This window comes from Amblyomma maculatum, chromosome 10, assembly GCF_055883805.1.
Source record: "Amblyomma maculatum isolate TAMU_Amacu chromosome 10, ASM5588380v1, whole genome shotgun sequence".
Classification (NCBI taxonomy): Eukaryota; Metazoa; Arthropoda; class Arachnida; order Ixodida; family Ixodidae; genus Amblyomma; species Amblyomma maculatum.
Genome location: NC_139353.1, coordinates 161,483,607 through 161,509,029, shown reverse-complemented (window position 1 = coordinate 161,509,029; position 25,423 = coordinate 161,483,607). Strand labels below are relative to the sequence as shown.

The window sequence follows — 25,423 nt, the reverse complement described above, 5'->3', positions numbered from 1 at the left end:
AGGAACGCACGGCTCGGCATGGCAACTGGAGCGGTCGTGCGTCCGTCCACTAGGAGGCGGTGCACAATGTGTACACAACATATACTGTGAGAGCCTATGTTTAATTACTTAATTACTGGGCATTTCTGTCCTTCAAGATTTAAATCACAAATGAATCATTTTATTTCCTCAAAGAAACAAGTTCAAAAATCAAAATGAACTTTTATGCGCTTCCCGCAGCAAACAGAATTAGAACACCTGTTTTACAATAGACAAGCTCTGCACGAAAGTATTCTAATTACAAGCTTAACAGGTAGCCAAGTCCAAAAAAGATCTCTTTACTATCGGCCTTTTTCTCTTTTTAAAAATAGGGGCTGCGTCTTCCCATGCTCTCATGTGTTGGCACCCTGCGCGTAGGTTATCTTTTAATCTCTTTGTTCATTGGTTACGTTTGTGTGTGTGTGTTCATGCATATGAAGTGTACTTGTAGAAGATGTTCATTAACTGTAGTAGTTAGTTTTCCTTTATGATCACGGAGAACGGTAGTGTGTTTTCAACCTCTTGTTGTTTTCGCCTTCACCTGCACAAAACACTACAGCATCGCCTACCAAACTGAATGGAAGAAACTCAGCCTTTCTTCATAAACCTCACAATGGCGCAGCATTACTATTCATTGCAAAGAAATGCACCAACACTCTCTGAAAGTACTTCACTGCAGCTCAAAACTAAGCTTTTCAGCAATATTTGCCACATTTTACATTTTAAAATATTTTAGTATATTCACTCAAAGTACTTCTCATGGAAGACCTTTCAGACGTGCAGTAAGCATGAGGGTTTACTTTTATTTCAAAGAGCAAGAAATATTCAAAGCATCCCCAGTACGAAAAGGGATTTGCTAATAAATTTTAAATTTTCAGCAGCAAATGAATGCCAAACAGACACGGAAAATACCAACACTTTTATGTAGTGGAGCAAACAAACGCCAATAGAAATAGATAACAGGCCAGTTAAACTAGTTATTATTAGCCTCCATATGGTAACTGTTCTGTGAATTTCGACAAAGCAGTCTTTATGTATGGAATATGTTGAATGCAAAAGGGATGAAACCTCAACGCATATCTGATGCCAGCTATTGCAGTGCCAACTTTTGATGCAAGAAAGCACTTGCTCTCTAACCATGATAGACAACATTTAATGAAATGACCTCACATTTTCTCATGCCTTAAGCGGCAGCCAGAAGCATTGTCCAATCAACTTGAGCTTGTCATTTGTTCATAGGGTACCGACATCATGTCAGATCGTATTGCTTACTTATAGGTGGTTGTGCATAGCTTAATTTCATTCTGAAAAAAAAGCAAAACTGCTTCACCCACTTTGAGACCCTGCAGCTATCCACTTGAGCAGAACAACTTGAGATGAGGAGAAGAAGCTTCGTCAATGTAGACCCACCACCTTGTAGCAAGTCCGTGACATCTGCCAGCAGCTTCAATAGCTTCAGGAGGCGTCGAAGTTTGCTGACTAGGAACTCTCAAGGCGCAAGGTTAATACTGCGGGATTAATAGTCGGCACTGTGCTGCTTTATCAGCTCCACAACAGCAGTGAAGACTTTATCCTGTAAAAAAAATAACAATGCATTGCCGTCACACCCTAGCAGTTATCTGTAAGTGAAAACGACTCAATAACATTTGAAAGTTGCTGCGGTCATCAAAATGTATAGTCGAAGCAGTAACTTTAACAAACGAAATGTAACATGCAATTTTGTTTGCATGCCTCGCTTTAGGAAAATACTGTATGAAAAGGCATGCAGTAATATGGTATGGAAGGTGCAAAGAGGACCAAGTCTCTCCCTTCTGTCAAGTACATGCTACATGCATATACGTATTTTGTCTGTGTTCATTAGATGGGTTTTTCTCACCGCGAAACCTGTTGTGCTTGCAGCCATCACGTTTCAAGCTTGCCAGATTGCTTTCAACATTTATTTGTGGGGAATATGCAGGCACTCATGGCACTGCCACAATACCCTGGATTCGTGTGTCTGACATGTTTTCGTAAACAGCCACAAGCATGCTCTCAAGTTTCAAGCTAGAAAAATGTTAGGCACCACCAAGACATGTTTTTTTGGCAGAAGGAGTCCCTCTACCTCAAATGAAGGGAGGCAGAATACATTTCACCAGTTCTATCAGAATAAAATATAACACAGACAAACTGACGCAACGGGCATTGAATATCACACTGGTGCACGAAAGAGTTTACATACCTCAGTCAGCGCAGTCACCAGTGGATTCCAGCGTGTTCCCGTGAGTGCAACCAGATCCTTTTGGAATAGGCTCTTGAGCCGTTCCGTCCAAAAGCACGAGTATTGAAAAATATTCACCGTGGCGCCAATCAGTGCCACGGCTTTTTGTGCCACTTCACTTTCCCGGAAAGCTTTGCTCGCCGCAAGTTGCACACCTCAGCCTAATGAAGCAGCGAAGTGGTTTCACTTCTGCACTTTGTCCACTTTGTTGTTCCTCTGTTTCTTCTTCTGCTACAGAATCATCCTCACCACTGTTCCACTTGATCATAAGCCCTACGACCCCAGTCATCCGTAAAGGTTGCAGTCATATCAAAACCTTTCTTATGCTTGAAGCCTTATTGCTGACACCGGCACCGACCTGCGACTCAAAGATTTTTCTTGATGCCAACTTTCCAACGAATGCTTCTCTGATATTTTCGCCTGTGTGGCAGCCTTCGATGTACTTGAATGACAATGTGCACAGCCGAAGGTGCAATATTTAACAAACTTTACCCTGATGCCAAGTACCGACTGTCTGGTCCGACTAGTCCAGATGTTGACTACAAAGTGAAGGCCACCTTGAGGAGCATTTTTACGCTCATCCAGGAAAGATGGCAGTACAATCTTCATCGCCTGGTCTTCAAGCTGCTGGGTTACCGATCTCGGTGAGGACAAGTTGAGTTTTGGCTTTAAAAACTCTATGAGCCATTTGAACCCGATGCCCTTAGTTAGAGAGTGGTAGGCCATCCAAGGTGGCCATTTCAATGACGTACTTGCTGAATTGTTGTTGCATCTGGTTTAATGGTGACAATTTGCTGTTAACCATGTTCTGCTGTTTATACATGACAACCGGAGCATCCAGCATCTTCTGGCGCTTCGATTGGATTTCTTTGCATTGTGCCTAGTGAACAAGCTCTAAACAAAAACCACAGAATGCTACAATCAGAACAATGCAATCTGCCTTGCAGTAAAAGCGGAAACGACCTTCCTTGCACAGACAATTCTAGAAGCTTTACCAACACAGCAGTCTCCACACTTCCTTCCTAAAACTAAGCACTGTGGCACACTTGTAAAAAAAAAAATAGAAAAGCCTTGAGCAGCAATTCATCGCATAGCATTTATACCGACTTATGTAATGCATCAAGCATGATGTTAACGCCGTTCTCTGCTTTTATATTAAGTAAGTTCTTTGTGTGCACGTGAACCTTTAAGTTGACGTTTTTCTATAGACCAACACCGTGTTTACAAACAAAGGGGGCGCTCGCGGCGCCGCAGCCGATTGGGGGTGAAAAGTAGGGTTAGCGTCCATAGAAATACATGGAACTGAAAGATTTCAAAGTTTCTCACTTCACAGTGCACCAGTGATGTCGTTATTTGGTGCAGAGCAACCATGAAGATCCCAGAACAGATCGTGAAAGTATGAGATCTTATTACCGAGGCGAAATATTTTTAAAACACAGCGAAACGTATAGAGGTGCAAGTTGGAAGGGCGACCCATAGAAACACACGTAAACAGAACTTACCGCTACGTTTTTCTCGTTTTGCAGAGCACCAGAAGTAGTGGCTGGACATTAAATGTTGGCAAGCACTTTGAAAAAGTGTGTGAAAAAGTATGCTGCGTCATTTCGGAGGCAGTCTACTTTTAAAACTGTCCAAATAATCTATGTTGTGAATCCGGACACCCCCAAAGGGCTCACTGCAAGCTGGGCGTATATAGCGAATCGGGCAGTTTTTTTTTACAGCCCGATACGCTCCCGCATAGCTTAAATTAGCTTAATACTGTCGCTCAAGTGATAAATCCTAGACAGAATTACATTTAAAGAGCAGTTGTCAAACACCATACGACAATGTGGACAGAACGAGAATCGCGCATTGCAGCAGACAACGGCGCAGCTGGCAATACTCACCACGGCCGCCTCCAGCTCCAGAGCGTCTGCTAGCGACGATGGTGCATGTTCGTCTGCAACTGTGCGCGGTCAGTTTATCGTGCTGTGAACGGTCCCGCAAGGGAATGTAGTGTGCACTGCAGCAATGTAGGACTACGTGAAAAGCTTTTCGGAATTGGATGAACAACTCGACAATTGAAAGCTATACATTGATGGCGTTGTGCAGCCGGACCCATTTGCTATGCCTGAAACACATTAGGAAGTGACTGACGCAAGCACTCTGCCACCAACGGGCATGGCAAATATTGTAGTGTATTTGATTGTTTCTCCAAGTCACCTCACTGCAGAGACCGTCCATGCCTACAAGTCCCTGGAGGCATAGAATTGTTTTGAGTCAGGTGGGTGCGCACAATGTGATCAACAGGCATATATACTAGTTAACTAATTTTTTTCTTTTATTTTCTTTTCCCCTGTGGTATCACTATGGTTCCTATATATCGTTCTGGGCTTTCTGTGCAGCTTCCTCGTCTTTTTTTTTTTCTTTTTTTTTCGTACAGCGCAGACCATGCAGTGCTTGCACAGACGTCAAAATATAAAGCCTGTCAAAATGTTTTTTCGACTTGCTCACCACATGTATGCATCGCGACGCAGCTACATATGCATTCATTGTAACGCTTATCGCCTCTACCTAGCCACAATGTTTTTAGAATGGAATGACACTGTGCCCTTCATTTTGCGTTTTATTCATCTCAATTTACAAAATAAACCCATCCTCAACGGCATCATTAATTACTGCCTTATGTGGCTCATGCCCATCGCCAGCACTTGGAATGTTTCTTTTTTTTTTTACTTCCGCCATGAAACATGATGCTGGGGTGTGTGGTACAAGACGTTCACCAAAAAGAAAAAAAGAAAAAGCCGCTTGGACAACTCGCCTCTGGATTTGTCTGGAAACGCACCGCACATCTTTATTGATAAATATGCTTTACAGATGTCAGACGCGAATTGTTGGTCCGTACGTATATTCATGGTCTTAAAATAATGCACCATCTCTTAGCAAACAACTGCTTTCGTAGGCGCAAAGTCAGCTTCTTTGCGAACCGTTCTTTATATATATTTCGTATGGGCCGCGCTACGGCAATGCATTTCTAATTCTGATTCTAGACGAGGGGTTTTAAAATTAGATTTCCTCTGCAATGACGCAGCATACTTTGTCACTCACTTCAAAGCGCTGGCCAACATTCAACGACTGGCCAGCACTTGTGGTGCTCTGCGCAATAAGAAAAATGTTGCGGTAAGCTCTGTTTACATGTGCTTCTATAGGTCGCCCTCCCAACCCGCACCCCCATACTCCTGGTGCAGGGGCCACAGAAACCGATTTCCATTTTTATTGGGGCTGCTGTTAGCTTATTTATCATCCAAGCTCACGAGGTATTCCTGCTCTCCTTGTGGTTTCTTGAGGTTCCTGAGTTTGCACTCTGGAGCAACGCTGACTCCATAATACGGTTCCTAATATTTTTCTACAACTTTTCCTTGACTTTACTCATTTTGAACTTCCAAAATCCACAATAAAGTAATTTGACCATCTGGGGAAGTTTTTTTCAAAACAATTCGACCCTCAAAATGTTAAGCTGTGTCAAACAAACTGTGAAACAGAAGCGAAGAAAAACTGTGTACATCCAAGACAAGGTGGAAATGTAAAGAAGCTTTCTCCTATCTTCTCTTCTCCTCACTGTCTTTTTGCAGTAGTTATCAGTAATTCATCAACCAACCCAAACTAGCACCACCAGCACAGCTCGTGAGACATGGTACGGCTATCACGGCGGTGGACTCTGAATGAATGTTTTGACAGCGGGGCGACCGTGTTACATTCAGCTTGCGCACAGGTCTTAACACAGGCAAGTCGAAACTGGTTTGTAATGTATGATCACCAGTTGTGTGACCACTGCATGGATAGCTAAAGGCTTGGTTTATGCAATTTAACGCCCCAAAAGTGACGCATGATATGAGAGACGCCGTAGTGGAGAGCACCAACAATTTCGACCACCTGAGGATCTCTAACGTACACTAACATCGTGCAGCACAAGGGCACATTGCCCTTTGCCTCCATCGAAAAGCGACTGCCATGGCCGAGATTTGATCCCAGGATAGCTAAAAGCATCAGCAAACGATCATCAAACAGTAATTCAGAAATATAACGGGCCACTGTGGAGTCATTAATCAACATTCGCTACTTTTAAAGCTAGACGCCGCAGCTTTCTAGTGCGGCAAAAGACCGCTATTTCGTGCTCTTTGCCTCCCTGCTCACTTTTGCCGTCGGCTATTCATTAGCTTGCATTATTAGGCAGTACAGCTGGTTCAGGACATAGCGTGCACATTACAGGCAGCGTGAAAACCATTACAACATATACGCTCTACGATGTTTATTAGGGATCCCGTGGGTGACAAAGGTGAACCAAGGACCATGGCACCCGAATGAAGTCAATGTGAGTATACTGATACAAATAAATAAACCAAACCTCAACATTACCTAGCACTATTTGAAATTATGCCTCATAAACAAGCCGACCCAATATAAGTTTGGAAGCACTGTACTCAGGGATAATATAGAATGATCTATTTCAATGCTAGAGCTCACTCATTATTGGAGTGTTTCAGAGTGAATTTAAGTCAAGTTCAGGAAAGTGCTGGAATTTTTCGATTCTTGTGGTTAGCATACCAGTTTCACTAACCACACACGAACTCCGATAAAAGGATAACATGATCTGCCGGGCAAGTTGATTGCGATCCTCTGTATCAGCAGCACGAACACAATGAAGAAAAAGATGCGAGATCAGCGCTCTGTCCTATCTCAATCTCTTTTCTGATTGTGTTTGCACTGCTGATACAAATCCGATAAAAGGCCGAGCCACTCACAAAAAAACCTAATCCTGCGTTCACTTTGCACACATTTATCTCAAGCCCAGTACACACTACGATCCTCCCATTGCTCTGTGTGACCTCTACTATTATCGTTTCCACCCTGCCAGTGTGTTTAGTGCTTAGGGCCCTCAAACACTGAACCAGGCGACTTGGATTCGACCTCGGCCGCAGAAGCCGCAGGAGCCCAAGCAGTGCCCAATGTCAGCACGTCTTGAAGAACCCTAAGTGGTTGAAATCATTATGAAACCCTCCACTACGGCGTCTCTCATAGCGTGAGTAATTTCGGGACGTTACTTCATAAATCAGACTATTTTCTTTTTTGTCTCCGTTTCCAGTATTTAAGTATAACAAAATGTGTCATTGAATATTCTTTGGCATGATATCCCATAATGGTAAACTCACTGTCAATGGGAGGTAGTGCTCGCAAAAAGTAGCTTCAATAAATCCGCATCATTTGTTTGATTTATCGACGACAGCCCGTTGGTACAACAAACGAATAGGGTGGAGTTACGATACCATTACAAGAAATTACGAAACCTCTAATTACAAGAAAAGTCTATTATAACATCCAAGATAAAAAAAAAAGGGGCAAGTGACGAAAGCCCGTTTGAGACAACAAGAAATCAAGAAACCATTGTTTACCTCGAGATGGCGCCAAAAGTTGCCCGTGGTGTTGTTCTTCCCCCATTTGTCTTGTTTGCAACGCTTGCAGTGGCAGAGGACCTTATCGGGTTGATTTTTACCATTGCCAATGTAGCTGTAGTAATCTTTGAGCGCTTCAATTATTTTCTAGCCCAGAACTTTATGTAAATGTTACAGCTCTTCAGAGCACGGCTCTACCATTACAGTTCTACTGATAACTGCTTTGGGGCTGCTGAATTTTATTTATTTATTTTATTTAGACATACTGCAGGCCAGCACTTTGGCCCAAGCAGGAGGAGCATTGCATAAAAATACAGATATAACAAGCGAACACAATTTGGTCCTTAGCTGAGCTTGGCTGTTCGCATCTGGAAAAATACTGGAACGGATACCCTCCCTTTAAAGGGTCTGTAATGGTGCTGGGATAAGAGATCCTCATGCGTGTGTGGTCATTTTTATTTTCTTTTTTATGCAGCTATGCACGTGGGCCTAGCAACTGAACTTAAGCTGGGCTGCGTGTATAGTGAATGGTAAGGGTATATTTTAACAAGCATGTTGAGAGGATGAAAACAAATGCATTATTGAAGGGCACAAATGTGCTCTTTCATGCGGCTGGATGATTCAGTCAAGAGGCGATGATGCAGCGGCGGTGGCAGCTTGTCGGCCCACTCCTATGTTGGCAGAATGCGGCAGTGTAACACCTCTGTCCCCGGTTTAAGAGTATTACACCATGCGTCTGTCTTTCGCCGCCTGCCAAACAAATCTCCGTGGCCGCCAATTCGGTGCTTTGGTTCTCATGGTGTGGATCGAGGCTTGAGGCTAATCAACCGGTCTGACATGGTCAGCCCAGCAAGGGTTGCGTGGATGAGCTGTTGGGATTGTGGGACGAGGAAGATGACCGAGTGCCCGAACGAGAAATTTTTCATGCATTCTCTCCAGCCAAGACGGTGTTCTGCCAGACTCTCGTTCCCACAGACGAGGCCTGAGGCTAAGAATCAATTGCGCTTGGCCAGCACCAATACGCCGCAAACTGTGGCTTGTGACTGAACAAAGCCAATAAATCGGATTGAGAAGAGATGGATGTAGGTGAGTCTCATACCAGCTGTGAGTGGAAATGACTGAGTCGAGATGTGTGATGAAATGAGTGAGTTGAGATGAGTCGTGAGTGGAAATGAGCGAGTCCAAGTGAGGGAGTTCAGATGAGTTGAAATGAGTGATTTCAGATGAGTGGTGAGTTGAAATGGGTGAGTCCAGATGAGTTGTGAGTAGAAATGAGTGGAAATGAGTGAGTCCAGATGGGTGAGTCCAGATAAGTGGAAATGAGTGAGCTCAAATCAGACGTGGGTTGAAATCGGTGAGTTCAGATGAGTCGTGAGTTGAAATGAGTAAGCCCAGATAAGTCATGAGTCAAGATAAGCCGTTAGTCGAAATAAGTGAGCCCAGTTGAGTGCAGAGCTCAAATGGGTGAGCCTGGGTGAGTTTGTCTAACTCAGATGAGTCGCGAGTCAAAATGAGTGAGTGAGCCCAGATGGGTTATGAGTCTGAGTGAGCCCGAGTGAGTCACCATCTTGTGTGAGTTTGAGTTCATGAGTCTGAATAAGCCCGGGTGAGTTTATGTTCATGAAGTGTAAGTGAGCCCAGGCCTTGTGAGTCTGAGTGAGCGTGAGCCCATAGGCTGACCAAATTTTTCTGAGAGAGCACATGTGATCTTGCTGAGCTATGCCGAAAAGTAATGCCCCTCGATTTTTAATCAAGCCCCATTAATTCAATATTCACGAAATTCACAAATATAAATACTGCATATCCACCAGACCTATATTAACCTTCAATGCAGTGTTGGTCAACCTGTTTGGCGTTATAACAACAAAGAAGAAAGTTTGGTTTGCCGTAAAGGGTTTTAGAGGAACATCATAATGGAGGGCAACAGAATAAATTCGGCCACCTGAGGCTCTTTAGCATCCACTGACAGTACATGAGCACCTTGCTTTTCACCTCCATTGCAAAGCGGCCACCGCAGCCAGGATTCCATCCCGCGCCCTTGGATTCAGCAGTCGAGCAGCCTAATCACTGAGCCACCACGACGGCGTCAAAGAAAAAGGGGTTTGCATGGTTTCTATGCATATCAGCTTCTTCCCTTCACAGCACCAATATGGGTGACAACGCCTGTTAACACAAAAAATAAAAGCAGCGATTGTCAAGCCTGGCTGCACTGCACTTCCCCATCCTGCTTGCAGCCCCGGCTTGGAATCACTGCGTGATTCACCTCTTTGCACTATGAGGCAGCACAAGAAGTAAAATTGCTGGCACCAAGAAACCATGGCTGCCCTCATCCACTGATGGCGCCAAGCAAAACAAGTTGCCAGGAGATACACGGTTGTATTGTGAGCAAATTTCACAAATCTTATTTCAAAAATGTTCGAGAAAGAAAATGGCCAGAGTGCTTTCTGGACTCTGGACACCCCTTGTAAGCCTCCTCAGCTGTAAACAGATCTGCGTGAATGCATTTCCCATGCTTCTGCATAATGATTTTGTTCACCTGGATGATACGAAATTTCAGACGATGCAAATTTCTTTCACGACCCCTTGAGCCTTGCATCGCCAAAATTCTACTGCATATGACAAATAACAATGATCCCAGAATAGAGCTTCCCTAAAGAACAGACAGAAGGTTGAAATTAGTGATTCATCGACAGGCTTCTGTTTTCTCTCCAAACGAGTCGGCTGCTACTTCCCTGTTTCTTCTCCACAATGTGATTGAATAGAAGAGACAGAAATGAACAGCGCAAATGGACAGGGACACAAAGAAAAGAATGACGAGACACATGAGTGCTGTTCCTTTACTCCTGTCTCGTCGATCCTTCTCTTGTGTCCCCATCCACTGTGCGCAGTTCATTCCCATTATGCAACACCAACATGTCCAAACTGGCACATTAGTGAATAGAAGAGGATATGGTCAGAAACTGCAACACATGTAGACTGTAAAAATTTCCGAGAGCCTGTTATTTGTAAAGGAAACATGTCCTGATATCGATTCCTGTCCCCTGTTTTTGTGCATCTATTCTTGCATCCTATGTTCATCTCCCCACTTCCAACAGGCACTCTCTTTACGTGGGCCCCCTCTAAAGATGACATGGTGGCTCACCGCAATCCTTCCCATATGTGCACGGTGTCGCAGCGCCACTCCCTGTGAAAGATGGCCAGCCCCTCGGAATAGGGCAGCCGCTCAAAGGCCAGCAAACTGCGGTCGGGCTTGGGGTCCACACAGAAGCGTTCCTCGCCAGCAAAGCCCAGCAGGAAGCGGAAACGCCTGGGGAACACAAACTACTTGTTAGTGCTACCTCTGCTACACAAACTTAGAGTAAACTTAGGTGTATAGCGTAAAAAGAAAAGCATGAGGCAGGTGAAAAAGACCTGAAACATAAACAATCTCGAAGGCGAAAGGTTGGACGAGCACCATCATTGTTCAAGTAGTAGAACACTCTATACATAATGCAGAGGTCCATTTCTAATTTCTAACACAGTAATTTAACATCTTTTAGTACACAATAGAAGTAAGTTTAGTTTCTACTTTGACAGTAGCTTTAGTGGGCCATGGTGATTGCGTCATCCAAAACATTCAAAACCCTGTGGCGCCACCTAGCGACAAATATGCAAAGCACACCATAGGCGATGCGAAAGGAGGCTGGTTTTTGCTGATGGGCTCAGCAGAGAGAGTGCAAAACATAATAAAACAATGTGAGCACTCTTCAAAGAATAAAAACCCTGTGCACTTATGAAAACCAGAGATATTTCCTCAAAGTGTGGTCATGTGGGTTACTATGGTGATAATTACAGCATTTCACCGAAAGAGCCGTTCATCAGCTGTTTTCACGTGACTTTAAGTGCCAAATTAATATTATAAACCCTCATTTTTTAGGTATTGTAGTGTGCGATCAGTACTATATGAGGCAAGGTCTTATCATTTCCACCATACTCCCATTACATATTTTGGTCAGTGTTTTGTCCCTTTAACGAGCACTGACATCGCACAGCATACAGGCACCTTGCTTTTCACCTCCATTGAATAGCGGCTGCCGCAGCCGGGATTGATCCCGTATCCCTGGACACAGTAGTCGTGCACCCTAACCACTGCACCATCACAGCACCTTATTAGGATTTCATTACTGTCTTTATTGAGAACTATGGTGACTGTGAAGCTACTATAGATATCTTCCAGTATTTTTGCAGGTGGATCTTCTACACTGATTCGTAACACCTCCACAACCTCTGAGATTTCAACGAAGTGAAAACTAAACTACAAAATCATTTCAAAAGACTGGGTGAAGCGTTTCTTATATATGTTTTTTTTTTTATCATTTCAAAAGACTGGGTGAAGCATTTCTTATATGTTTTTTTATACTCTGTGAAAGCTCTCACAGGGGCTATTTACACTCTTCACACTTCTCTACCACCCCATCAATCGGGTGAATATGATCTACACTATAATAGCCTTTAAGAAAGCCTGCCTGGTGTTTTGGTAAACTGCAGTCTAAGGTTGTTTGATTTTGTTAGCTATTAAGCTATCTATTACGCTAGTGAATACCTTATAGGCAATGAACACAAAGCTGATCAGTTTGCGATTTTTAAACTTCTTGGATATCCCTGTTTTTATAGATTAAGATGATGTCGTCATTCTTCCAGAATTCTGGCATGCTTGAAGTATTGAGGCATTGCATACACTTGGCATTGGATGGCCAGTTTATCTAGTGCAATGTGCCAGTCATTATTCTACAGACCTGCAATTGCCTCATCCATATCCCCGTTTCGTTGCTTCTAACACTTTCTTTCCTTCGTTCTTCATTGCCGGTGCTATGTCCAATTCTTCTGCACTACTGCCTCTGTCATTATCGTCCAAATTACTCTGCCTTATATATGTGCGTAGAGCTCAGCTAGTTAAGTTATCTTAGCCTCAATATTAATAACACTGGTCACATTATTCATGAGCTCATATAATTTTTTTCCTATGCCTATTTTATTCTGACTGCTTTAGACTACTACCGGTTTCTAAAGCAGACTCAATTCTCACCATTTTACACTTGCTCATGTCGGTCGGTTAACTTACCCTTATGAATAGCTCTGATACCCCTGCCAGTACTGTCCAGTCTGTTGAGTTGGAGGCTTTCAGGTTTTGATGCCTCTTAATCAGACCTCTTGTATTCCGGGAATGCTTACTGGTATACTGTACATCCTACTGCCTACTTCTTCATCTCTCTTCATACGAGTACTAATGTAAGAGCATTGCACATCGTGTACAGCCAAACCCAGTAATAACAATACCGGTTTTAACAATATATCGGATATAACAGTGGGCAGCCGCTGCAGTATCAGGTTTGCCACATGTTCTATGGTAAAATAAACCACTTATTAGAATGGTGTCATATTATATTATCGGTAAGTCAACAAAAATGCGAAAACGCGGCGACTACAAAAGCACGTGCGTACACGAAGACGCCAACGCCGATGCTGTGACAATAAAAAAAAAAAAAAAGTAAAGAAATCAGGACAGAGCATGTTAAGCCAATGCATTGGTCGGGTGAGCAAAGGAAGTTTCCATGCTGCAGAGATGAGGGGGAGGATGGAGTACTTCTCCACGCAGAGGAGGAGGGCCCCCTAGAGTCCAACCCGCATCCTGTCTGCCTCTGCACGGTGGAGCAGTCCATTCTCAGGGTGCGCTGCACAGCACTTTGAATACCTTCTGCACAACACCGATTTCCAGCCTGGTGGTGGTTGGATTCAACGGTTCGGTTCAAGGAGAGACATAGAATCATCTACAAGGCAGTCGTGGGCGAAGCAGGATCGCTCGATGTCAACGCTAGACAGAAGTGGCTTGAGGAAGCACTGCCATGCATCCAAGAAGCATGCGCGAGCCGGGACTTGTACAATGGGGACGAGACTGGGCTATTTTTACAGATGCTATCGTCAAAGATGCACGCTGTCAAAGGTGATCCCTATAAGGGCAGCAAGCAAAGCAAATTGCACATGACTGCTTTTTGTGTGCCAACATGGACGGCAGCGAAAAGTGCCCTGCATTCGTCATAGGGAAATCCAAGAATCCCCGCTGTTTTCGTGGTGCCGTGAGGATCCCAGTTCGCCACCGACATAACGGGAAAGCGTGGATGATGCGCAATCTTTTCCGCGAGTGGCTGGACCAGTTTGATTAGCGGATGCGGCACGAATTCAGGAAGGTGGAATTGGTGCTGGACTATTGCACTGCGCACCTAACAGCTCAGAAGCTCTCGCATGTGGATTTTTTTCCTCCCACCACTGCAGGCTTGCAGCCTATGGATGCAGGCGTGATTGGTTGCTTCAAGGCAATGTACTGCCAACAGGTTTTGAGCAGGTTCACCCTGAACCTCAAAATTTCTGACCCAGAACGCCAAACGGCATCAGACTTGAAGATCTAGTTCCTGATGGCAGTGCAATTCATTTTTGGAGCATGGGCAGAAGTAAGGTCCTCCACTATAATGAACTATACTTCAGGAAGGTGGGCTTCGCTGGGGATGCCAGCAGCGCGGAAGGTCACGAAGCTCCTGCCGACACAGCAATGACAGAACTTTGGTCAACAGTGAGCGGTAGTGACGGTGGAGCGTCGGGACTTGAGGAATTTTTATATGCCAACGATACAGTCGTGACAGATGAAGAGCTGACAGACGAAGCTATTGTCAAAGCAGTCACTGGCGCGGAGGACTGTGACAGTAGCGACGACGACAATGAACCTTAACCTGTGCAGGTTGTGTCTCACCAGGAGGCTTTGAGAATGATCGACTCCCTGTGGGACTTTGGTTCTGCTAAGAACCTTCCACTTCACTATGTTCAGATGTTGGATGCCCTGCCGAAAGATATCGGCCAGATTGCCGTGAAACAGGCAACGCTTAAGGATTACATGTTTCTTCCCACTACGAAATAAAAAGTGTAAGCTATCTCGTCCTCATGAAATGCATAGTTTATAATGTTTTCTTTGTTTTGTTTGTTTTCTTGCCTAACCCGGTTAAAACAATTATCAGCTACAACAATGGTATTTCTATGGCACTTCAGTATTGTTATATGTGGGTTTTACTGTATAGCCTTTATCTGTTGCTGCCAGCAAACCCCGACACGCAAGCTTAAATTGGGCGCTGCCGAATGCAGAGGCCATTTATAGTTTGATGACCAGCAAACATATTTGTGCCACTATCAAGTTGCTTAGTTCTTCATGGGCTTGAAAGTCAGCCCAATATAGTTATTAGCCCCGAAATAGTGAATTTCAGGGCTACTCCTATGTCTTCATTTGTTGCCTTTGGCCCTGTCACCACCATGTAGAAATATCAAACCTTTTGAGACATGCACCACTTTTAAATAAATTCCAGCTTAATACATGCCAAGATCCACTCTGATGGACTATGTCACCATGAAAGTGCTTGCTACCAAGAACCAAGGGCATGCTGAGCTCAAATTGTGTGCTGCCGAATAGAGCAGGCATTCTTAGTTCAGCAGCCAGCAAGTGGCTTTGCTGCTATCACCGGCATCGAGTTGCTCAGTCCTTTGCGGGCACAAGCCAGCCCAGCTCAGTACCTGTCTGTTCATTTGTTGCCTACAGCGATCACCACCACGTCACAATATTGTGTCATGGTGGCAAGCAATGTAACATGACGACGTTATAGAAACAGGTAAACATGATGATATAATTTAATGGCTTAGCAAAAGACGACATTATAGAAACAGGTAAACATGATGATATAATTTAATGGCTTAGCAAAAGCACTCTGGCCTGTGCCCCTGCCTGCTTTGTCGTCTTCATATTCGCAGCAATATCAAACCCCTTGAGACATTAACACCTCGATGCATGCCGAGATACACTCTGATGAAATGTGCGCTTTGTGTTATTCAGCCACGAAAGTGCCAGCTCATTTACTGCAGTCTTTAAATGTCGTAGTACCTAAACGGGCAGTATGTGGACAGGTAAGGTGCTTTACAGTGCTTAGCTCACACAAGCTGAAAGATGAGCACCCCCACCTCTTGCCCACGGGCAGCGACTGGGGCACATCCTCGACTCGCTTTTCCTGGGGAGCCGGAGCATCCTCGGATGACTGGCTGCCTTCCTCACTCTCTTCTTCATGGTCCTCCTCCTGCTGAGATTGCCTGCAATGCACACAGGTACCACAACCAATTACACCTCGCCTAGCAGCATAACTGTTCTGTGGTGCTGATGTGGTGCACATTGTGACTGAAAAAAAAAAGGGGCTCTTTCCAATGTACCGGTTGACCATGATCACGATGATGTGGCCATCACAAACACATGGCTGTCACCCGCTGTATCTAACCACCTCACCAAATTACACAGTCATTTGAAAAGACGGGGTGGAGGAATGGCATAACCGATAAGAAATTGTATTCGCATTGCCGTTCTTCTCGAGGTGGGCAATGATGAAGCCGTTTTCGGTGAACTGTGGTGATACAGGATATCAACTGCCACAGGTTACACTTAATAAAGTCCTTCTGACAGTACCTGCCATTCAGATATTCAAGGCCACTTGCAATGTCATGTCCGTGAATATGACAGGTCACTTTAACCTTGCACACATAGACTGGGCAACGATACAACACACATGAGAAGCTTCACAAGTGCTTATAAACGCTGAATTTTAACCTACATCAACTCTCACCCAACTCTCATCAATGACTAAAAAAATGATACTTTCAACCTCATTGTACTCAGCAATCATTTTCCCATGTACTAAGTGCAAACGAACATTATCAAAGGAATATCTGACCACAGTAAACCTATGTGCACATTCCAGACAAATGACTGCATTACTAAATAAGGACAGCATACTAAACTTATCTACCTCATGAATTACATTCTTTCTGAGAAGCTTGTCAAACATCCACTGAAAAAAAATTGATTGCAGCTTCATTTTAAGAGCAATATCTTCCCGCATGTAAGTAATTATATCCTACTGAAGCAAAAATGTCTGCATTCAAACAATCTGTGGATCATGCGCAAAGTTATTGATGCTAAATAAGGCTAACGAAAATAGCCCAATGCCAATCATCATCATCATCAGCCTGATTATACCCACTGCAGGGCGAAGGCCTCTCCCATATTTCTCCACTTAACCCGGTTCTGTGCTAGCTGCATCCACTTGACCCCTGCGAACTTCTTAATCTCATCCGCCCACCTAACTTTCTGCCGCCCCCTGCTACGCTTTCCTTCCCTTGGAATCCAGTTTGTTACCCTAAGCGACCATCGGTTATCCTCTCTTCGCACTACATGTCCTGCCCATGTCCATTTCTTCTTCTTAATTTCAACTAGAATGTCGGTAACTTGAGTTATTTCTCTGACCCACTCTGCACGCTTCCTATCTCTTAATGTTGCCCTTACCATTTTTCGTTCCATAGCCCTCTGGGTTGTCCTCAACTTAAGTAGAACTCTCTTGGTTAGCCTCCACGTTTCTGCGCCATAGGTGAGTACAGGTAAGATGCAACTGTTATATACTTTCCTCTTTAGCGATATGGCAACCACCAAGTTATAGTCTGCTGTTGGCAAAATCAAGCAGAAAGTAAATAGATTCAAAATAATGCTACTACAAAAAGGTGTTTTGATGTTCGCGAAGGTGACCACCACCAGAAAGGAGCAAAGGTGTGAAACACGTCACCAGACGTTGTATACCGTTCATGAAGTGGGTGTTGCGTACAACTCTCCCATGTCATGCAGAAAAGTACACATAGGGCAGGCAGAATGGTAGTAGTTGCTACAATTAACAGCACAAGGTTCACCAACGATGCCTCAGGAGACCTCACCACTGCAACTATTGTGAGCTCACCGGATGTGTTCTACTGCTCCAAGAGTCTACCTTCTTCAATTGCTGGAAGCAGCAGCAATTATGACTACAGATCGATAGATAATTAGGGAGAAGGGAAGGCAGGGATGTTAACCAGAAAAGTTTCTGGTTGGCTACCCTGCACTGGAAAAGAAAAAAGGGACAAGGAGCACAGTCACAATTTGTCACTTATGCCAGTGGCTGTCAGGTAACAACTAAACAGCAGGATGCCTGCATCACAACCACTTCTGCTACTCTCAGCGAAAAAGAAAAGAAATGCCTCGGGTTACTGAATAAAACACTTTGTGGGGCATGTTGGTGCATTGCTTCCAATGTTTCAAGCACAACGACGCCACACAGTCCTGTCGCCTCTCCATCTGCATGCCGTTGTTGTTGCGCTTGAAATATTAGAAGTAACTGCACAAGTTTTAGCCCTGAAATTTTTTCACTTGGGTTAGTTACTTGTTGCCCCTATCCATGCCCCCCCCCCCCACCCCCCATCACCTGCTTTTATGTACTTATTTCTTTGCTGTTTCAGCCATGTGTTTTCCCAGATTGGTTTAAGCTTATTTCTTCCAGTTTGGCAATTTACACACCGATGTTGACACATGCTTTCTCTTTGTTACTTCGCTTTGCCTGGTGACATCAACTACTTCTGTTCTGTCATGACGGCATAGTGCATTTTCCACGTTACCACCCCCTACCTTCTCCTTTTCTCCTTTATATTCTGTGCACTTTAATAAAGATCAGTTGTTAGACTAAAGAAATGAGCATAATAAACGAACGTAAGAGAGAAAATAAAGGACATGCCATGGAATAGCATGACTACACTACAAAGCAGCAGTGCTAGCATAGGGGTAGTTGGTCAAACAATAGCAACACACTACAACAATACGAGCCATTGCCAGGCTCTGTAAAGGGACTTTTGGTGTCAGTAGCCTCAAGCCAACATGCTACACATCTGGAGCCACCCGAGAGACCTGGTGCCACTACTAGATGTCATGGCCTTGGCAGCTTGCTTTGTCCCAAGTGTACCAATCTCATCCTGTTCACGCTTGCCCATTTCCGATTTTTTCACTCCCAACCCTACAACTGAATACACAATGATCACATCACAAAACCTGTCAGAAACCTGCCACAAAGCGATCAGCAAGACATGCTCCTATTGGTCGATTCTGACTAGCAGACCTGTCGACCAATAGGAGCAGGGGCTGATTAAAAGTTTTTGTGATATTGCATAATTCGGTCCTGAAGGCATCACAAGCACCGCACAGCGACAGGAAGGGGCTTCTGTCTGATAAACTTCAATGCACGCACCCTGCAAACTTGTTGCATCTTATCTACCTGCTCTTTATGTTGCATTCGACCGCAACTTGTTATGCCACATGGCTATAGCGTGGACATGAACTCAAACATCGCTTCGTCTCCCGTCTCTTTTTCCTTGAATTCTGCATGTACAATGGGAGGGGCCCAATTTCGTCCATGAACAGCCTTACTCAGCCATAAAAGTTAGCAGCTTCTCTTTGCACACCACGACGTGATAGCCTCAGGGCTGTCTAAAGAAAAAAACAACCTGACTACTCCGCTACTCCAGAAGGGGACAAAAGCACACCTGGTCACTCACCTGAGCAAGTCCTGGAGGGCTGGGTCATAGCTGGCATTGCACAGCCAGTCAGGAAGAGCAGCTGATAGGGAAGGAGAGTAGACTGCTCATTAGCCACAGCATTTGTAGCCCTTGTTGCAAAAGACTTCTCCAGTTTTAAATGCATTACTGTAAAGTGAGCCAGTGACTGCGAACTTACAAAATAAACAACACAGGCTACCCAATGACCGCCACACAGAACTAAGCATGGAATGCCTTCTGCTCCCCTTGAGGTTGTCCAATCGCAACGGGTAGTTTAAAGGAAAACTTTACCAATCTGTGGCTCTATTTGTGCATTTCCTCCTGAGAACATTGGCATTTTTTTGCCGCCACTTGACCAAACCTCCCTCACAGTGAAAAAGACTGGGATTACCACTTTGAGCTGAATGACTTAGCCTCCTCATGAACCCACAACAACCACAAAAAAAATATGGGAGACATTTAAGCTCTGGGCATGATGCAATAGTATAGGATACCAGCCAGCATATAAAGCCCCTCTTTAACCAAGGTGTATGAATGTGCCTGCGTGGCCTAAGGGTAATGTGAATGCTTAAGTGTCCCCCATATTTTTTTTTTTTGTTCAGGACAGCTGTTTCTTTTAAGAACATAAAAATATGAGACAATAAGGGCATTTCCTCTTAAAAAGCAAGCAAGAGAAAAAGCCTCTAAATATGAGGAGTGAGTTTTATATACTGAAAAATATGGTAATTAAACCCAGACAACAAAGGAATAGCGCACACAAGCTGCCAACACAGCAGAGTGATTTACACCACACCCCTTCCTTCTTTCCCACTTCAAGTAACATCTCTCTCATTTGCTGCACTGACCCTCCCTAAATTATTTTCTTAAGACTGTGCGACAGGCCATGGAAGCAACCTCCATCCTTCCTGTGGTGCTATGACAACATGGATCCTTACCAACTTGCCCAAATTTCCACCTCTCTTCCTTGAAACATTCTTACATTCTTCAATAACACAGGCACCAACAGGTGTTGTCTACTGACTTTGTTGCTACAAGCAAAGTGCCATTTTTCTTTTAAGCGACATTGCACTACCATCTTACTATCTCTAAAGCGTGTATCAACTTTATTGATTCACTTGCCATAAGCTTGGGCAGCGATACAGCTGTTCTCTCATTGCACAGGACTCAAACCCAACCGAATTTTATGTTCCATCACTGAGCTGTGACTGCTGTTATATTGTGTGCAGTCTCAAAGTAGCAGTGTCACTGACTTTCTAAAGTGATGGATCCGAGCACACTATGGAACTATGTGGCAGTTAGAATGTAAGCATTTCACTGATTATCTATGCACGAGATATTCTAAAATATTTTCTCTAAACCGACCTGCTCTCTAAACAATTCCCAGTCAGCAAAATGGCAAATTACAATAGCCTGACCACAATAGGTCACTTTCATAAGGCTTGACTATAACATATCATTTGAAGTCACTAAAAGCAGAGGGCGAACTAAAAGCCAAATCTATACATCTCACCTTCCCCTCATGTCGGCAAGCAATATAAGCTTACCAGAGTTCAGCAAAAAGATGTAACTTCATAAAATGGAATCTTTCACAATTTGTCCTCAGGTACCAGTTTTTTCACTACCCCTTAAAAACATAAGCATGCACGAAAACCTCACATTACCAGGTATGGCTCTAGTCTAACAGGTCCTCTACCTCTTGGAGGGTTAGTGTGAGGTGTGGTTAAGATATACAGAGCACAGTGCATAAGCAGAGTGTCTGCAACAGTTTCAAATCTCATTTTTAGCTCTAGGTCATGTGCAACAAGAATGTTTTTTTGCTATGATAGCTATGCCTCGCAACATTCTCGGCTCCTCTTCATTGTGACGAAAAAAAAGTGCAATTTCTTAAGAAAATGCGTGCACTGACAAGACAAATTTGTCTCTTGTAGACATAAAGAAACAGGAGCAAGTGTCTCAAGATTTCTTTTATGTCTCTATAGGTACGTAGCCGCCACCCATAATTCCTCCGTGACAGAAAGTTGCCTGTTATTGATGCTTTTCTGGCCACCTATAAGAAGCTAACCATAGAAGCTGAAACTGGAGCTCGTAAACTTGTCTTCAGACTCTGATACTGCTGTCATCAAAAAACTCAGCGATAGAAGCAGCGGAATCATGCGAAAGGTGCCGAATTTTTAGTGCATCCTGACACGAGCTTGGCAGCATTTCTGTTGATATATGAGTACACTTCCAGGGTGTTCAGTGCGTATTGAAGACGGCATATCTGACCACAAACTGCTAGTACTGTCATGCCCCATATCAGTCACTCGCAAAAAGAAGAAAACACTGCCAACCTTTGTCAAAGACTATGAGCGTGCAGATGATCCTGCAATTCTAAGTTGCACTTGAGAATAGCTTTGCCGAATTCAGCGCACTGACCGATGTGCGTGAACTGTGGTCCTGTTTCAAGAACATTGTAAATACTTGCGAAAATAGATATGTTCCGCTTAAAAAAAAACGCATAAACAGGGAGTACCCGTGGATAACGCGCGAGATAATTCAACTTAAAAGAAAAATAAAACGACGGCGAAAAAAAGGAAACAAAACTGACATTGCAAGTCTTGTTAACTGCTTAAAGACCAAAGTCCGAGATGCAAAAACTCGCTTCTTTGATTTCACCCTGCCTTCCTTCATGGCCCACAACCCTCATAAGTTTTGGCAGAACTTATCTGAAGAGCAGTCAACTAGTTCCATCATTACAGATTTCGGCGACACCATAAGTAAACCTGATGATATTGCAAATGAATTCAATAAGTTTTTTCAGTCTGTTTTCACCAGAAGAGCCTCTCACGCTTCTCTACCTGCATACACAATCAAGGAACCCATGACAGAAATAATCATTAGTGAAGCAGGAATCCTTTCTCTTTTACAAACACTTGACACAAAAAAATCTCCGGGTCCTGATTCCATCTCGAACACATTTTTAGCCCGATACGCTGACTGGGTGTCTAAATACCTGCATAAAATTTACGCAACATCTTTACAAACACTCGTAGTTCCCGATGACTGGCGCTGTGCCAAAATAATTCCCATACACAAATCAGGTTCTAAAACTGAACTGAATAATTATCGTCCGATATCATTAACAAGCACAAGTTGTAAAATGATGGAACACATTATTTTTAAAGCCATAATCTCATATCTAGAAAATAATAACCTCATTTATGAAAAACAGCATGGTTTCAGAACAGGGCTTTCAACAGTAACGCAGCTTGCCGAAATTACTAATGACATTGCTAACACAATTAATGAAGGCAACCAGATAGATGCTATATTCTTAGACTTCTCTAAAGCGTTTGATGTTGTTCCTCACGATGACCTTATAACAAAATTACTATCTTTTGGCATTGATCGCAACATTATTTCATGGATATCCTGCTATTTGCAGAACAGAAAACAATGTGTTAAAATAGGTGAATATGTTTCGCAGAACCTGGATGTGTATTCGGGTGTACCCCAGGGATCAGTTCTCGCGCCTCTTTTGTTCCTCATTTATATAAATGATATTCATTCCTGTGTTAGTTCATCGATCCAACTTCGCCTTTTTGCAGACGATTGTGTCGTATATATAGTTGTAAAAAAATCAGACGATCAAATTCTCCTCAACAATTCCCTACAATCAATCCACGCTTGGTGTATGACCTGGGGAATGAAACTTAACGCAGATAAGACCAAAAGCATTACATTCACTAATAAGAAGCAGCCTCTAAGTTTTACATACACACTTGGTGACACACAGGTTAAAAAATATGATCAGGTGAAGTATCTGGGACTCATCCTAACATCTAACCTGCGCTGGGAGCCCTACATCAAATCTATTTGTTCTAAAGCTGAAGGTAAACTACATTATTTAAGGAGAAAGCTCCGTAACACGCCGGCCCATATTAAACTCAATGCCTATAAAACTCTTATAAGACCAACCCTAGAATATGCAGATATAGTCTGGAGCCCCCATCAAAAAAATTTAATCAACAAATTAGAGTGCATCCAAAAACTAGCAGTGAGGTTTGTCTATTCAAAGTATTCACGCCAAATTAGCGCTACCAGTCTAATAATTCAGTCAAACTTACAAAGCCTGTCACAGCGAAGAATCATTTCAAGATTAAAGTTTTTGTTCCAACTTCTTCACGGCCACTTCAAAATAACCAATTCACAATACTTACACCCGCCTTTCAAACACTCGTCTAGAACTAACCATAGTAAAGCACTTCGTCAACCAGTCAGCCGTGTAAATATCTACAAGTACTCCCTGTTTCCAGATGCTACATCATATTGGAATAAATTACCTGAAGATGCGGTGAAGTGTACGTCTGTGGAAATGTTTCTTAATTATATCGAAAAAATTGACTTTTCTGTTTAATTCTCTCCTACACTTTCTTTGTGTGTGGATCAGAGAACATCTCTGTATTTTTTGTTTTTACTCTGAGCACAGTGATGCATTGTAAACACTCCTGCATGGGCCCGAAAAGGGCCTGCAGTATGTTCAAATAAATAAATAAATAAATAAATAAATAAATAAATAAATAAATAAATAAATAAATGCAAACTGTGATCACCGCAAGGCTCTCAGGACAGAGGCAACAGCTAGTGCGCAAATATTTGAAGCAAACGAAATTCACCGCAGAGGAGTTGACTGTGTCAGAACTGTTCCGATAGTTTTGAAAAGGACTAGTTGATGCTTTTTTTTTTTTTTTTTTTTTTTAAGTGTGGGCATGGTCGCTGCAACAACAAACTTTCGTTCAGCTGCTAGCCAACACCCGTGTCTATCTCTTTCTCGGTCCAGTTTCTTGCGCTGTTTAAATTCTATGCACTGCGTTTGCAGTTATCTTGAGCCATAAGAACGCAACACATAGAACACAAAAACGACACCATCAGAAACCAGAGATAACACTTGCTTAACGAACAAAGCAAAATAGTCGAGCATAGGACACTCTAACCCGCATGACTGATGAGCATACTCGTTCTTTTCCACGATTTTTGCTGTTTCGCTTCTACGCCGCTACACAGAGAAATCGACGCTCACTCGCTATTAAAATTCCGGCAGGCTGCATATGCCATTGTATTATATTCATGCTCGAAACAGCCTGTTAAAACTACCGCGCGATGGTTGCAGCGGCTGTTCTACGGCTAGTTGGGTTACACGGCGGCTCAATCGAAAAATAAATAAATTAAGTCAAGATCAGAACCAATGCGTCATTTGAAACTGGATAAGGGTTCTTATGATAGAGAAAGAGACGCAAAGAGAAGAATGGCACTCACTATTCGGAGCTTGCGATTTGTCCGGTGCCTCCTGCGTTTGAGTGGATGCGCTTGGGAACAGCGTCGGCCGAGCATCGCATTCCGTGACAGTAATTTTTGCGGTAGCGTATGCCGGAAAGAGAGAACTACCTTGCGCCATGGTACATTCTCTTTTCGCTGCACCGCAAGACTCAGTTCCTGAACCAAAGAATGATTGCGGAAAAATCGAAAGTTCACGTCCACACCGCCACTACCGCCACCGAATGCTTCAAGCACGGCGCCGTGATGGATACTGCCGACCGCTGCCGACTCCTCAGCGCATTGCGTCCAGCCAGTCTAGTTACTGAAAATTACTAAGAAGCGAATGTTAAATGTTTTCTCATCAAACAAAGTGTAATATTTATATTTGTACTACAATTTTTGTTTATTTTTACAATCAAAGGTTACGATGTTTTTTCTACTAGAGTTTCGAAATACATACCTTCCAGCTATGTTGTAGCTATGTCTATGCCTTCAACGGTAGATTTAGGACTATGTTTCTACGATATGGTCCCTGAAAAACTATGATTTGATCCTCCTACTCCATTTTTCCATAGAGCATTCCTCCGATTGTCCTACTCATACTCCATGACTGCAAATGTAACTGATGTGACTCTGTGCTGTCAAACATTTTGGTCGGCATGAACTTGAACCCCTGTGCCGCTAGAGCTGTCGGACGTAGTGTACTACGCAGTCAGTACCACGGCCGCTCGATGGAAGCGCACTAGATGCGGCCTGCTACGTCGCCCGAAACCGGCGGGAGGCGCCTACTTCCCGTCGCCGCCGCCGCGGCGCCACCGTTCGGGGACAGCCGCGCGCGGAGAGCTGCGCCTGGCTGCGCTTTCAGGGAGGCGTCGGCATGGTAGAAGCCTTTTATTTTAAGGATATAAGAACTCCGCTTCACACAATTTGGCAACACGAATTAGGATATACTGTCATGTCT

General features: G+C 43.6%; 1 protein-coding gene across 2 annotated transcripts in view; it reads right to left on the bottom strand.

Moving 5' to 3' along the window:
- LOC146177806 (nuclear exosome regulator NRDE2) overlaps positions 1-24,709 on the bottom strand; it is a 151,711-nt gene extending 127,002 nt beyond the window's left edge. For both annotated transcript variants that reach the window (XM_084580587.1, XM_084580588.1), the window contains exons 1-4: positions 24,463-24,709; positions 19,168-19,228; positions 15,736-15,861; positions 10,847-11,011 (exon numbers count right to left, since the gene is read on the bottom strand). In XM_084580587.1, the coding sequence (XP_084436713.1) occupies positions 10,847-11,011; positions 15,736-15,861; positions 19,168-19,228; positions 24,463-24,601 (491 nt within the window). In that variant the 5' untranslated portion in view covers positions 24,602-24,709. The remainder of the gene's footprint in view (positions 1-10,846; positions 11,012-15,735; positions 15,862-19,167; positions 19,229-24,462) is intronic.
- Positions 24,710-25,423: the final 714 nt, after the last annotated feature.